The following is a 14,222-nucleotide window of genomic DNA, read 5'->3' as shown; positions in this document are numbered from 1 at the left end:
CTCTTTGTTTGCCTCTAAAAATTACTGGGTTGCTCATCTGGCAGTTAATAGCTTGTTAGGGTCACTGGCCCAGAACAAAAAGTAAAAGCGTGTCAGGAATTTTATTTAGGTAGGAATTGAGACAAGCACATATTCATAAATGGACACATGTTATAACTCTAGCATAAGATCCCAAACCTCTTGTTAGTGTGTAAGAATACACGAGTGCTGGACGCATGTTCAAACGTACAACTATGGCACCCAGAAGGAAGGGGAAAGCACTCTGTATAATGACTTTTTCCATTGGGAGAAGTAGGGCATAAATTTAACAATGCATTTTCAGAGTCTTCTCTATCCTGGTGGACTTTAGATAATTTGGACCGCAACTCCCATCAGCCCCAGTCCTGAGTTGTACTCCAGAACGTCTGGAGGGCACCTGGTTGGAGAAGCATGATGATTCATAGCAGAGGTGGTAGCAGCAACATTGCACTATTATGCCTCTGTGGTTGGAGGAACTTTTGGCCCTCCAGGTGTTGCAGAACTACAACTCCCATCAGCCCTAGCAGCCTTGGGCAATGGCCAGGGATGATGGGAGCTGTAGTTCACACCTGGCAGGACAAAGGCTGTCCACACCTGTTGTATGGGGTACTGTGGTAGGAAGGAATTGAGAGGATCTTGCCCTGAGGTGGCTACAGTCAAGAAAATAGGGTTTCAACTGAGGCAGGGGATAGGAAGGGGATGGAAACAAGATACTGTTGCAGTTACATGTCATTAGGCTTAGGAATAGTAAGCAACATTTTTGGGGGATGGGGAGAGAATATAAACCAGGGGTTCTCACACATTTTCCCCAAAGATCCCTTCAAAATTTCAGAGGGTCTTGGCAGCCCACTTATTACTATTTTTTTGCCTGTTGTAATGCAAGGTTCTTAATTAATTAATCCATTATTATTATTATGTTCTGTGTTTGTGTTTTAACGTTGTAAGCCATCCTGTCATCTTCTGGTGAAGGGTGGTATATAATTTTAATAATAATGTGCCGTGTTAGATGCTGTATTGTTTTTAATTGCTTCTCTTATTTCTTTTATTTTGTCTTTAATTATATAGTATTCCACAGAAGTCAAACAGTAGGATTTAAAACTCTATATTTTTATCACTTCTGGAATTAAAATGGCAACATCATGAAAGATAAGATAGATAAGAAAAGGATAATTCTAAGTCTATAACGAGATGGACCTACCACCTGAATGAGAGCCGCAGTTTGGGAGCTCCTGATAGAAATAAAGCCTTATTTATTAACAGGTCTCTCTATATGCCTTGTAGGCCCAGACCTGAGCGTAGTAGCGAGGGTGGGGTCTGCGCCTCCTGCAATACCGTCTCCCGGCCATTAGGCGGGAGGAGTCCTTACGGCGATGCTTGAGCTGTCTCCTTTGGTTTCCTCTCTGGCCTCCTTACTCTATGGTAGCGTCCACGCTCCCCTCCTTCCAGGAGTCATGGGTGGAGCGTGATGACAACAGAGAGGCAGGGGTAACTCTCGCACTCCGCACGCGTCCCCCTGCCGGGCTTTTGTTAGAAGTCTCGCGAGAACCTGTGCTTTGGGCGCATGCGCCGTGCCACAGGCCTGAGGAGAGCCGTCCGTGAGGCACCGCTGCCGCCGCCACCGCCATCATGAGCACGACGTTGGCCAAGATCGCCGAGATAGAGGCCGAGGTAACCCAACCAGCGGCGACTGAAAGGCTCCTCGGCTCTCCCTGTGGGGCCCCAACCAGCGGCTCCGCCCCGCCCAACTGGGCTGTGGAGGAGTCGTGGTCGCGGCTCAGTAGAGCCTCCGTACACTGCGGCAGTCTATCTGCTGGGGGTCAACAATGCGGGAGGCTGGTAGAAGCTTGCTGGACTGAGGTCGAATAGTATTCATGACCCCCATCCTGGTGCTTTCCAGATGTTGCTGGAGTGCAGCTCCCATCCTTATCGCTGAGCATTGCCGTGTTGGTGATGGGATTCGGAGTCCCCAGCAGTACCTGGGAGACACCATGTTGGGCAAGGCTGGAGCCCAGGGGAGGGAGATACAGTGGTACCTCGGGTTAAGTACAGTGGTACCTCGGGTTACATACGCTTCAGGTTACGGACGCCGCTAACCCAGAAATATTACCTCAGGTTAAGAACTTTGCTTCAGGATGAGAACAGAAATCGGGCTCCGGCAGCACGGCAGCAGCAGGTGGCCCCATTAGCTAAAGTGGTGCTTCAGGTTAAGAACAGTTTCAGGTTAAGAACGGACCTCCGGAACGAATTAAGTACTTAACCTGAGGTACCACTGAACTTAATTCCTTCCGGAGGTCCGTTCTTAACCTGAAACTGTTCTTAACCTAAAGTACCACTTTAGCTAATGGGGCCTCCCGCTGCCGCCACGCCACCGAAGCCCAATTTCTGTTTTTAACCTGAAGCACTATTTCTGGGTTAGCGGAGTGTGTAACCTGAAGCATATGTAACCTAAAGCGTATGTAACCCAAGGTACCACTGTACTTATTTGTTTTGTGCGTGAGCCCCCCCCCCCCCGCTTTCCACCCTTGTATCTGTTTGTTTATGCTCTGAGACTCCTTAGGCCCTGCCTAAGGTTATGTAAAATTAATAAATAAATAGGAATAAAGAGCACTGGCCCTGCCTGGTGCTAAGGGTTGCTGAATGAAGTTGGAGGCTGGTGGGCTTGTGTCTTCTGAGCACAATGCAGACAGGCCTCCTTGCCCCAATAAAAAAACGGATAGCTGTGGCTTAGGTGGCTTGTGAAGAGCCATTGCTGGATGGAGCCCGTAGGAGTTGCAACACCAGGTTGGCTCGGTGTTTTTCAAACTTGGGTCTCCAGCTGTTGTTGCAGTACAACTCCCATCATCCCTAGCTAGCAGGACCAGCGGTCAGGGATGATGGGAATTGTAGTCCAACAACAGCTGGGGACCAAAGTTTGCGAAACACTGGGCCTTAGACAAACCCCAGGAGGAGACAGCAGAGGAGGGATCTATCCCAGCTATAGCCTGCAACCACTAGTAGTTAAGGCTGAAAGTGTGCAGCTCACACAGTGTCACCCAGGAAGCTTCATGGCCAAGCCAGGATTTGAACCTGGATCATCCTAGTTCTAGTCCAATCCTCAGGAAAACAATAATTGTCTTGTTTGACACCTATCTTCCACAACACTGTTGGGGTTGAGCTCTGATTCAAGTTAAGCCTTGAAAACTGCCGCCCCTGCCACCCCTCCTTCTGCGTTTGTCCAAGTTTCCTACAGATTAGGAACAACCCTCTGTAGTTCTTCTGATGGGACAGATACTCTTCCTGTCTCTCTTGCATGATTTGCAGACAACTCCTCACTCCTTTAAATCTCTTCTGTGGCAGGGAAGAGTGACCTGTGCCCTTCAATGTAATATGCAAGACCTTGGATCAAGGTTGGTGTCACCAATCTTTCCCATAAAAATCCTGGGCTTGTGCAGCCCTCCCTGAGCTTTGTCTTCTCCCCACTCCACAGATGGCCCGCACGCAGAAGAATAAGGCCACAGCTCACCATCTGGGGCTGTTGAAGGCACGTCTGGCCAAACTGCGCCGAGAGCTCATCACCCCGAAGGGAGGTGGAGGGGGTGGTCCAGGAGAAGGTATGCACAGTATTCCAAGAGGATGGAAATGAGTGGCTCAATCCTCAAGTTGAAGTTGGAGATGGAGCTGTTTTCCTCTCGTTAGCAGAAAAAAGAATATACAAAATACACCAAAAATATGTGCACTTGCTTTGGAAATTATACAGAATTTTTATTATTTAAGATGCTGACTGTAAACTGCTGAGGTAGTGACTAGGAAGGGTAGTGACTGGTTTGAGCTCTTCCTACTGTCCCCCCATGCATGTTTATTCAGATGTTGAACATCTGAAGGTGGCTTATAGTTCAAGATTATATGTACACTTGGTGTCATGTGCTTTTCCTCCCCTCTCCTCCTCTGGTGATGTAATACAGATTTTGCTTTAGTTTTCAGTTGGCCACAGTTGCACACTGCGTCTGAACCCTAAACCATAACTGTGTGTGAATCCTAAACATAGTTAGTCTTAACTATGGTTCACTGTTGAAGTCTTCATAAACCATAGTTGGCTTGTTTCAGTAAACTGTTGCTGAGAGTAACCCCAGTTTGGACATAAGGCTAAACTTCAGTTTGTTAAAAACACAAGCAAAGTTTCTGATCTCCTTGCAGCCATATTTGATCAGGAGTTGGGCTGGTGGGAAGTTGCAGGGATTTAAAGTCTTCTCACATAATGCTAAACCATATGCCAGTGTAGCATCTGATTGGGACCTGTATTTATTATGGATGAGCAAGACTTTGAGGCTCTGATGCTTAAATAAAACCTGTTAATAAATCCTATGGGCAGATAAAAATATTTCTCTGATAGGATACCAAATCTATCTCAGGCTGAAGGTATCATCCAAGGGGGCCCAGCCTGGCTTGCTGCGATGACTCTTCTCTGGCTTTCTCCAGAGGTCTTCTCCCCTCCCTTTTCATGCTCCAACTTCCTGGAGGGGCCTGGCACAATGAAGGGGCAAGTGTAGCCCATCTCTTCTGCAGCCTGTCAGTAACAGTACTGATTTCTGCATTGAAGGTTTTGATGTTGCAAAGACTGGCGATGCCCGAATTGGTTTTGTGGGCTTCCCATCCGTGGGGAAATCCACTTTGCTGAGCAACCTTGCTGGAGTCTACTCGGAGGTCGCTGCCTATGAGTTCACCACGCTGACCACGGTGCCTGGTGTGATTAGATACAAAGGAGCAAAAATACAGGTGAGCTCTCTAGATCTGGGGTGGGAGTGTATGTGAAGGATGGAATATCCGAAATATGTATGAAGGGCCATTTCCCCCCAGTACATTTCTGGTCTAGGTGGGGAGATTTTTCCTTTTGTTTAATTAAAGCTCAGTCTGTACATAAAAGTGGATCTGCTTATTACGATGGTATCAGCTGACTTTTCCAAAGTCAAGCCCTCTAGCATAGTATATTCTAGCTATACCAGGAACAGCTTAGCAGGATGCTCTCCAGGGATAGTGAACTACAACTCCCATCAGCCCCAGCCAGCAACAAAAAAATTCTAGAGGGCACCATCATGGCCACTCCTGATCTACACTGTTTGGCAGCAGATCTCCTGGAGATGCTTATGATGGTATCACCTTTTGTCATTAGATGTACAGGCACAAAGAGTGACAAATATATAAGAGTTAAATGGCAATGGAATGCAAAAGTACAGTCTCTGACACTTTGATTAGAGCTTAAATGTAGGCAAAACAGAGCAGTAGTAATTGGTGACAGATTTCCTCAGCAGCGCTAAGATTATTGTGTTATTTCCTGTCAAGGAACAGGAAACCATTGCCTCTATTCAGACTCAAGTGAATGAAGCTGATCAGTATTGTTAAAATGTTTCTGCTGGTGGATTCTGGCTTGCTGATTTCTATATAATGGGTTTCTTTCCTCTTCCTTAAACGCTACAGCTTCTGGATCTTCCAGGAATTATTGAGGGTGCAAAAGACGGGAAAGGTCGTGGTCGCCAGGTCATTGCAGGTGAGGTTGTTGCTCCAGTATCAGAAATCATCTCTGCCCTATCCATCTTTTTGTGCTTTTGGGAAGGAGGAATCTTTACAGATATCTTTCTTGTCATTTGATATGTTTTGTCCACTGTGTCGTATTTTGTGAATGTTTCGTCTCCATATAAAGCAGAGGTTTGACTTTTTCCAGCTTCCTTTGCTTGCACCTGATTTGAAGAGCAGAATTTATAAGGCATTCTGGCTTGGAGAAGCAGATTACAAAACAGGAGTGAGAAGTGCTTGGCACAGGATGCAACTCTTTCTTTCCAACCTCTTTGAAGAGGCCAAGCGAGCGTCTTTTTTAATCCTTTTCTTTCTTCTCAGTTGCTCGAACCTGCAACCTTATTCTGATAGTCCTGGATGTCCTGAAGCCCCTGGGACACAAGAAGATAATTGAGAATGAGCTTGAGGGCTTTGGGATCCGACTGAACAGCAAACCTCCCAACATTGGCTTTAAGAAGAAGGACAAAGGAGGCATCAATCTCACAGCCACCGTAAGCAGGCCTGGGCAGAAAGTGTGTGCACCTCCTGCCTTGTCACTGTGACAAGGAGAGAGTTCTTTGGATAATCTGAACGCTCTTCTGGCTGTGCCTGAGTAGTTTTGGAAGAGAGCTATTTATTTAATTACATTTATCTGGGGACAGTCCTTGCTGATCTGGACATGGATCCCACGGCTTTGAATGAGGCCTCATTTTGACATAGATTTATTTGTGAGAACAGTAAGAGACTTTTCCTTGTTGCAATGGAAAGGGAAGTATGCTGTGCCATTAGCTGCTGGAATATGGCTAGTTGTACAGAGATGAGAGTCTCATCTGTTGCTCCACCCATTTTTGCCTCTGGCTCTGCCCATCACTGACATGAAGCCCTCTGGCTGAGAAAGGATCTTCAGATCTGTAGAGCTGCGACTTACTCACTAATTTGGTTACCACAAGCAAAGAACAGAAGCTTCTTCAAATAGCTCTTATGGAATAATAGCAAACCCAAATCTGGGTTCTTCAGAGTTACTCACCTCCTAAATATCTGAATGGTTCTTTTGTTTTTCCATTAGTGCCCACAGAGTGAGCTGGATACTGAAACTGTGAAGAGCATCTTGGCGGAGTATAAAATTCACAATGCTGATGTCACGCTGCGTAGTGATGTTACTGCAGATGACCTCATCGATGTGGTTGAAGGAAACAGGTAGTGTGGTGGGACTTGTGAATCAGACTGATTGATGAGGTTTACTAGGCTGTTGGGATTGTTTATACTGTGTCGCAGATGCCTTTCAAATTCTTCAGGGAATCAAAATCCAGTGTGCGTTATATATATTGTGCACAGCAAGCACTTTTATCATTATGAATGCAGGCTGTTTGGGATGTGCTGGGAGGTTGTGTTGTGGGTTTTGTACTTTTGGAAATCCACTCTTGAGGAGGGTCTGATTTGTGAGGAGGCCGCCTGCCCTCCCACTAGATTCCACTAGCAAGGAGCTGTATAATTACTCTTTTAACTGCTGAAAGGTGTGGAATAGTTTTCTCAATGGAAGACCAAGAGCGCAGGATGGTCTTCTTTGTTTTGGGACACTGGAACAAGTGCCAAATCTTTGTGGACACATGTGGGCACAGTAGTTATTCCAAAATACACCTGTCTTGTAACCATGATCATTCAGGAGGGACAGTAGAGAGTAATCACTAGTTTTTTAAAAAAATAAATGTGTGTTGTCAGTGATAATTTATTCACTCTTACAGAGTTTACATCCCATGCATTTACGTGCTGAACAAAATTGACCAGATCTCCCTTGAGGAACTAGACATAATTTACAAAGTGCCTCACTGTGTTCCAATCTCTGCTCACCACCGGTGGAACTTTGATGACCTCTTGGAGAAGATCTGGGACTACCTAAAACTTGTGCGAATGTGAGTCAAGTGTTTTGCATTGTCCAGGCTGAAAGCATCTCTGGTTCCCATTCACTTAGAAATCTGCAGCTGCATTTCCTTCCTCACTGTCCTGGCTTGAGCTGGTTGACTTGCAGGCTGGTCTTTGAAGTTGGCTTCTCTTCCTGCTTTCTTGCTGTAATTGTGTTCTGTCCCATGGTGCCACATGTAAGCCCTAAAATAGCTTTGGACAGTTGTCAACAAAACCTTTGTACAATTCAGCATCATTGCAGTTTTCTATGACAATATAAATGTGGTAGGGTGATGCCTTCAGCAAAGAGAATGGGCATTCATCGGGAATGGTGGGAATTGTGGAAGACCACAGATGGGCCACTCCGGACCTTAAGGGCATTTTCAGTGCAAAAAAATGATAACTTTATGCACATTGAAAATAACAACAACAACAACAACAGTTTATTGTTATTTATACCCTGCCCATCTGGCTGGGCTTCCCTGACATTGAGAAGAGTAGGCTAGGATCTTTCTCAGTTCCCTGTGTGCTGGGAATACTTTTTTATTTTTATTTTGGTACAGGTGAGCGTTTCTTTGTGCTATCCCACCACTTGAATTCTGAAGCACTACAGTTCAGACACAAGGATTTATCTCATCTCTTTTCTGCCTTCTACAACCTCGTGCTTCTCCAGCTGTTTTGGGCAGCAGCTCTAGCCAGCGGCTAGGGATTATGGGAGTTGGAAATCTGAAAACATCTGGATGGCACCAGGTTGGAGAAAAGTATTCTAGAGGGTATGACCTGAACCAGTGGGTTCAAAGTACAAGAAAGAATTTCGATAAAACAGTAGGAAGAACTTTATGTCAGCACAAGTTATTTGGAACAGCTTGCTTTAATGGTGATGGGGGACTCCCCTGCACTGGAGCTTTTAAGCAGAGGCAGGCTGGCTGGCTTCCTGTCAGGGATGCTGCAGTAGTGGGTGTCCTGCATTAGAAGAGTGTTGGGCGAGATGACCTCTGTAGTCGGTTCCAGCTCTATAATTCTGCAGACTATTACACACCCCTCCTTTCTGCCAAAGGAGCCCAATGTGGCAAACACAAATAATAAAGGCGATTAAAAACATCTGAAAACAATTTTAATACAGCTGCAAACTGGGAGAGATCTCTTTTTAAAAGGCTTGTTGGAAAAGGAAGGTCTTTGAGAGGCGCCAAAAAGACAATGGAGATGGCTTCTTCCTAGTATTCAAGGCAACGGAGGCCTTAGATCAGGGGTCTGCAACCCGCGGCTCTGGAGCCGCATGTCGCTCTTTTACACCTTTGCCACGGCTCCGGGGCAGATACTAGCGAGGGGAGGAGGCGCATTGTGCGCCCCGACACTCCCCACTGTGGCGGGCGCTGTACTGGCTGTGACGTCACATGGGGGCGGTGCGTGCGTTAGTCACGCACCGTCCCGACGACACCTTCCCGCCCGCCCACCCGCTACATTGTAAAGTGGCATGTACGCTGGTCACTGCATTGAAAGGGGGCATGTACGCTGGTCACTGTTTTGAAGGGGAGTGAAGAACACACACACACAAAAAGGTAACTTGTTAATTTAACGTTTATTTCTATGAGGAGGAGTAATTCTGAGGGGTCAAACAAAGAAATAATAAAAAAGTGGCAAAGAAGTTATTTTTATAATGACGAGTTCTGCGGCTCCCAGTTTTTTTTTCTTCGGAAACGGGTCCAAGTGGCTCTTTTTGTCTTAAAGGTTGCAGACCCCTGCCTTAGATGATGAATCTTTGCCCTGGGTAGAAGGGAAACCTTGTTTGAAATGTATCTGTGTTTTAACATGCTGTAGCATCTCCTTTTGATGAATCTAAATTTAAATTGCAGTTACACAAAGCCCAAAGGGCAGCTACCAGATTACAGCTCTCCCGTAGTCTTGCCTTACTCTCGGACCACAGTGGAGGATTTCTGCATGAAGATCCACAAAAACCTGATTAAAGAGTTTAAATAGTAAGTACGGCCTACAAAGCAGCCAATTTTCTCCCGCAGTCCTTGTAATGTCACAGCACCAGGCGACAAAAACATCGACTGAAGCTTCCTTTCAAACAGAAAATGACTAGGCACTGGGAGGTTCAGCATTTCTGTGGGAAATTAACTGTAGTCTTTTGTCTGATTGTTTTTCTATTCTCCTTGTAGTCTTAGACAGCCTCGAAAGCACTGGGTCACAAGTACATGGCTTTTCATTCAGTTTTGCAAAAAAAACCCCAAGCCTTTGAAGGATATCTCTCATAGTACTATCATTGTGATGGAACAACTTGTACTTTATAATTGAAAAGTGCATCAAAGGGCAGGGAAGCCATTGCAGTAGAAGGGAAGAAACAGTTCTTGGTAGCGGAAGATAAATTGCCCTACTGAATCAGAAAATAGATGGTTACAATGACATGCTACATGGCGCTACCTCAAATACTGTTTGGAAGCTCAAGCTCATGGATAGGCAAACTAAGGCCTGGGCACCGGATCCGGCCCAATCATCTTCTAGATCCAGCCCGCGGACAGTCCGGGAATCTGTGTTTTTACATGAGTAGAATGTGTGCATTTATTTAAAATGCATCTCTGGGTTATTTGTGGGGCATAGGAATTCGTTCATTCCCCCCCCAAAAAATATAGTCCGGCCCCCCACAAGGTCTGAGGGACAGTGGATGGGCCCCCTGCTGAAAATGTTTGCTGACCCCTGCTCTAGCTGCTGCTGGGCTCTGGAGTAGCATGCAAAATCCAAATCATGTTATTCTCTGTGAACTGCTCTGGCTGCCAATTCTGAGCAAGGTTTTGATACCGACTTACAGGGTTCCAGAAATGTCTGAGACCCCCAGATGCTAGATGGGACACATCTGTTGGTATCTCCCAGGCCACCAGTTGAGATCTTTGGAGTAGGCTTCTGTCATTTTGGGCTAATAAATAATAAATAATAAATAAATAAATAATTTGTGCCCCGTCCACCTGGCTGGGTTTCCCCAGCCACTCTGGGAGGCTTCCAACAAAGATGCAAAATACATTAAAATGCCACACATTAAAAACTTCCCTGAACAGGGCTGCCTTCAGATGTCTTCTAAATGTCGGGTAGTTGTTTATCTCTTTGACATCTGATGGGAGGGCATTCCACAGGGCGGGCGCCACTACCGAGAAGGCCCTCTGCCTGGTTCCCTGTAGCTTTGCTTCTCGCAATGAGGGAACCACCAGAAGGCCCTCAGCCCTGGACGTCAGCGTCCGGGTAGAACGATGGGGGTGGAGACGCTCCTTCAGGTATACTCGGCTGAGTCTGTTTAGGGCTTTAAAGGTCAATACCAACACTTTGAATTGTGCTCGGAAACGTACTGGGAGCCAATGTAGGTCTTTCAAGGCTGGTGTTATGTGGTCTTGCCGGCCACCCCCAGTCACCAGTCTAGCTGCCGCATTCTGGATTAGTTGTAGTTTCTGGGTCACCTTCAAAGGTAGCCCCACGTAGAGCGCATTGCAGTAGTCCAAGTGAGAGATAACTAGAGCATGCACCACTCTGGCGAGACAGTCTGCTGGCAGGTAGGGTCTCAGCCTGCGTACCAGATGGAGCTGGTAGACAGCTGCCCTGGAAACAGAATTGACCTGCGCCTCCATGGACAGCTGAGTCCAAAATGACTCCTAGGCTGCGCACCTGGTCCTTCAGGGGCACAGTTACCCCATTCAGGACAAGGGAGTCCTCCACACCCACCCGCCCACCTCCTATCCCCCAAAAACAGTACTTCTGTCTTGTCAGGATTCAACCTCAATCCATTAGCCGCCATCCATCTTCCAACAGCCTCCAGGCACTCGCACAGGACCTTCACTGGTTCTGATTTGAAAGAGAGGTAGAGCTGGGTATCATCTGCATATTGATGGACACCCAGTCCAAACCCCCGATGATCTCTTCCCAGTGGCTTCATGTAGATGTTAAAAAGCATGGGGGAAGAGGATGGAACCCTGAGGCACCCCACAAGTGAGGGCCCAGGGGTCTGAACACTCATCCCCCGCCACCACTTTCTGGACACTGCCCAGGAGGAAGGAGCGGAACCACTGTATAACAGTGCCCCCAGCCTATGCAGGGCATCCTTGAATTTATGAAATTTCCTGTTACGGAAGACGTGTCAGGTGTCATTATCACTTGTTCTGTCATTTCCTGAAGGTAGGCTGATCATGTCTGTTTGGTTGTATTATCTTACTGCTGCTTTGTAGTGGCTTTTTAATAGCCAAAACTATTTTATAAGTGCTTTGTTTGCTGCTTGTTTTATATTTTATTTGTGAGGCACTCAAGAGAATTAAAGAATAGCGGCCGAGAGAGAGATTAGTGAGATTCTCTGACCTGTAGAGTATCTGAATTTCTGAGGAAGCCTCACTGCTGCTGGTCTATGTAAACTGTGGAAGTGTAGTGTCTCAACTAAACGCTTTTCTTTTTCAGTGCACTTGTGTGGGGCTCATCGGTCAAGCACAACCCACAGAAAGTTGGAAAGGATCATACCTTGGAGGATGAAGATGTCATTCAGATAGTGAAGAAATAAAAAGCTCGACTGGGCAATTAGTCATGACTCCTTCTCCTCAGTGACTGTTCAAAAGCTTGTTCTATTGCCGGATGGTTGAATATGTGTGTGTGCTCATTCCTATCTTAATCCTCCTAGGAAAGTCAGGTGTATTAGCCATGGGAGCAATGAAAATCTGTTTACTGTGTGAGGCCTTGGTCTCTATTGCTGTTTTGACTGACTGCACAGCCTCACACTAGGGCAGGGGGAAGCTAACCTGTGGCTCCTCCCCACCCACAGCTAGACTGTAGCTCCAAGCAGCCAGCCTGGCAAGGGGAAGGCACAGCCCAACAGCTGGAGGTCCACAGCTTCCCCATCCTTCCTGTGGTGTAGATAAAACATACAAGGAAGAAAATGTGCAAGCCTTCTGCTTTGCTTTGTGCATGAGAGGCATACAAAACTAGCATTCTTGTCATTATATGCTTGTGTAAATAAAGCATGCAGATAAAAACTTGAATATTAATTCCAGAATGGTGCTCATGCCTGGAACTTAAAGACAGTGTATGCGTATAACAAGCTTTTGCGAGTATGGGTTAAGAGCTTTGCTTTTTTCCACCTCACTCTTCCCCCGAGGATTTTAAGACTGGCACCTCTCATTGCTGTTTGAAATACCTAGAAATGTTTTCTTCAAGCTTTTCCAAAATTGACAGCTTTGTACAAAAGGCTTCTCTGGTATACCAGTGATGATAAACAACTGCCTATGGAAAACCCCACACATCACGTGTGTGCAAGAGCCCATTCCTGCTCCCCACTGAATGTGGCATTTAAATACAAGAGTTGCCCTGATGGTGGTGGAGGTAGAATTTAACTATCAAGATTAGACAGTCAGGAATAACCTTATCCTCACCCCAGCTGCTAGATGCGAATGGCATAATTTATCTGTGCATTATGTGAAGTTCTTCCTTTCTCACTGACTAGCATCATTGGATGACCCCTACTTCCTCTAGTGTGTATACAGTAGTATCTTGTAGTGCCCAAAAAACTCAGCTGCGCCTTTCAATTAAAAATTGGTTTCTATTCCCTTGCTGCCTCCAGGTGGAATAGTGTTTGAATAATAAGTGAAATGCGAGACAGTCTTAACATGGGTGGTTAGGAGCCGGACCCTTGTTCCTAGCTGCTTCCATGTAATTTAAGGGGTCAATGCCTGTAGCACACAACAGGATTAATTATAGAGTATTAGTTTTGAGGTGTCTGCCAAGATTAAGCTAACACCAGGTGCATTAATACCCCATTAGGTAGTCCAAGCCCAAGCTCCATTAGAAACTTCTAAAGCTGCTACTCAGAACTGCTGCGCAGCTCATTCACAAGCATCTTGCAATCCACACATTTTGCCACCTTAAAGGTAAAGTTAAAGGGACCCCTGACCGTTAGGTCCAGTCGCAGACGACTGGGGTTGCAGCGCTCATCTCGCTTTACTGGCCGAGGGAGCTGGCGTACAGCTTCCGGGTTAGGTGGCCAGCATGACTAAGCCGCTTCTGGTGAACCAGAGCAGCGCACAGAAATGCCGTTTACCTTCCCGCCGGAGCGGTACCTATTTATCTACTTGCACTGTGTGTTTTCAAACTGCTAGGTTGGCAGGAGGTGGGTCTGAACAACAGGAGCTCACCCTGTCGCAGGGATTCAAACCACCAACCTGATCAGCAAGCCCTACGCGCTCTGGTTTAATCCACAGTGCCACCTTACATGACAGGAATTCCTGTGACACATCTAACTCACTCAAGTCCCAATACATTACAGTGGTACCTTGGGTTACAGACGCTTCAGGTTACAGACACCACTAACCCAGAAATAGTACCTCAGGTTAAGAACTTTGCTTAAGGATGAGAACAGAAATCGCACAACGGCAGCAGAAGGCCCCATTAGCTAAAGTGGTACCTCAGGTTAAGAACAGTTTCAGGTTAAGAACGAATTAAGTTCTTAACCTGAGGTACCACTGTACTCATATGTCAAGTTTCCAGTACTGTGCAAGTAGAGGGAGAGCCAAAAGGGCAAATCTTGCAACTAGATTCATTTTCATTTAAGAAAGTTTTCCTTACAATGCAGCAGCTTGTGAGACTCTCCAAACCCTTTCAAAAACTGAAAGTTGGCCCCAAATGAAATACTAAACAGGGTGGGAAATCTTACAAACCTTTACTATTTACCAAGCTGCAGGTTTCTCATTTTCTAGTTTCTTTCAAAATTCCCAATTAAGCTGCTGAAATAAGTATGTTTAAGCAGTTGGCAGCTGAAA

The 14,222-nt window shown here is 46.1% G+C and overlaps 1 protein-coding gene and 1 long non-coding RNA gene across 2 annotated transcripts; one reads left to right on the top strand and one right to left on the bottom strand.

Moving 5' to 3' along the window:
• Positions 1–87: 87 nt before the first annotated feature.
• On the bottom strand, positions 88–1,379 carry LOC308576114. The gene is made up of 2 exons (XR_014003100.1): positions 1,217–1,379; positions 88–415 (listed from the first exon to the last, which is right to left on the bottom strand). It is a non-coding gene; the product is annotated as an uncharacterized lncRNA (long non-coding RNA).
• A 152-nt stretch (positions 1,380–1,531) lies between these two features.
• DRG1 (developmentally regulated GTP binding protein 1) lies at positions 1,532–11,994 on the top strand. Its single transcript, XM_081175054.1, has 9 exons — positions 1,532–1,686; positions 3,485–3,608; positions 4,595–4,770; positions 5,470–5,539; positions 5,887–6,056; positions 6,611–6,741; positions 7,287–7,454; positions 9,297–9,419; positions 11,875–11,994. Exons 1-9 carry the CDS (start codon positions 1,645–1,647, stop codon positions 11,972–11,974), a joined length of 1,104 nt encoding a protein of 367 aa, XP_081031180.1. The 5' UTR covers positions 1,532–1,644; the 3' UTR covers positions 11,975–11,994.
• The last annotated feature ends 2,228 nt before the right edge of the window (positions 11,995–14,222 follow it).

Source organism: Podarcis bocagei, assembly GCF_964188305.1.
Source record: "Podarcis bocagei genome assembly, chromosome: 16".
NCBI classification, from domain to species: Eukaryota; Metazoa; Chordata; class Lepidosauria; order Squamata; family Lacertidae; genus Podarcis; species Podarcis bocagei.
The sequence above is the reverse complement of the archived record's forward strand: the minus strand, read 5'-3'. Positions and strand labels throughout refer to the sequence as shown.

Bases quoted from the DNA above. Each gene is read 5' to 3' on its own strand.
- DRG1 (XM_081175054.1), top strand. From the start codon at position 1,645: ATGAGCACGACGTTGGCCAAGATCGCCGAGATAGAGGCCGAG. The intron at 5,540-5,886 runs GTGAGGTTGTTG...CTTTCTTCTCAG, and splicing joins TGGTCGCCAGGTCATTGCAG to TTGCTCGAACCTGCAACCTT. The intron at 9,420-11,874 runs GTAAGTACGGCC...TTTCTTTTTCAG, and splicing joins CTGATTAAAGAGTTTAAATA to TGCACTTGTGTGGGGCTCAT.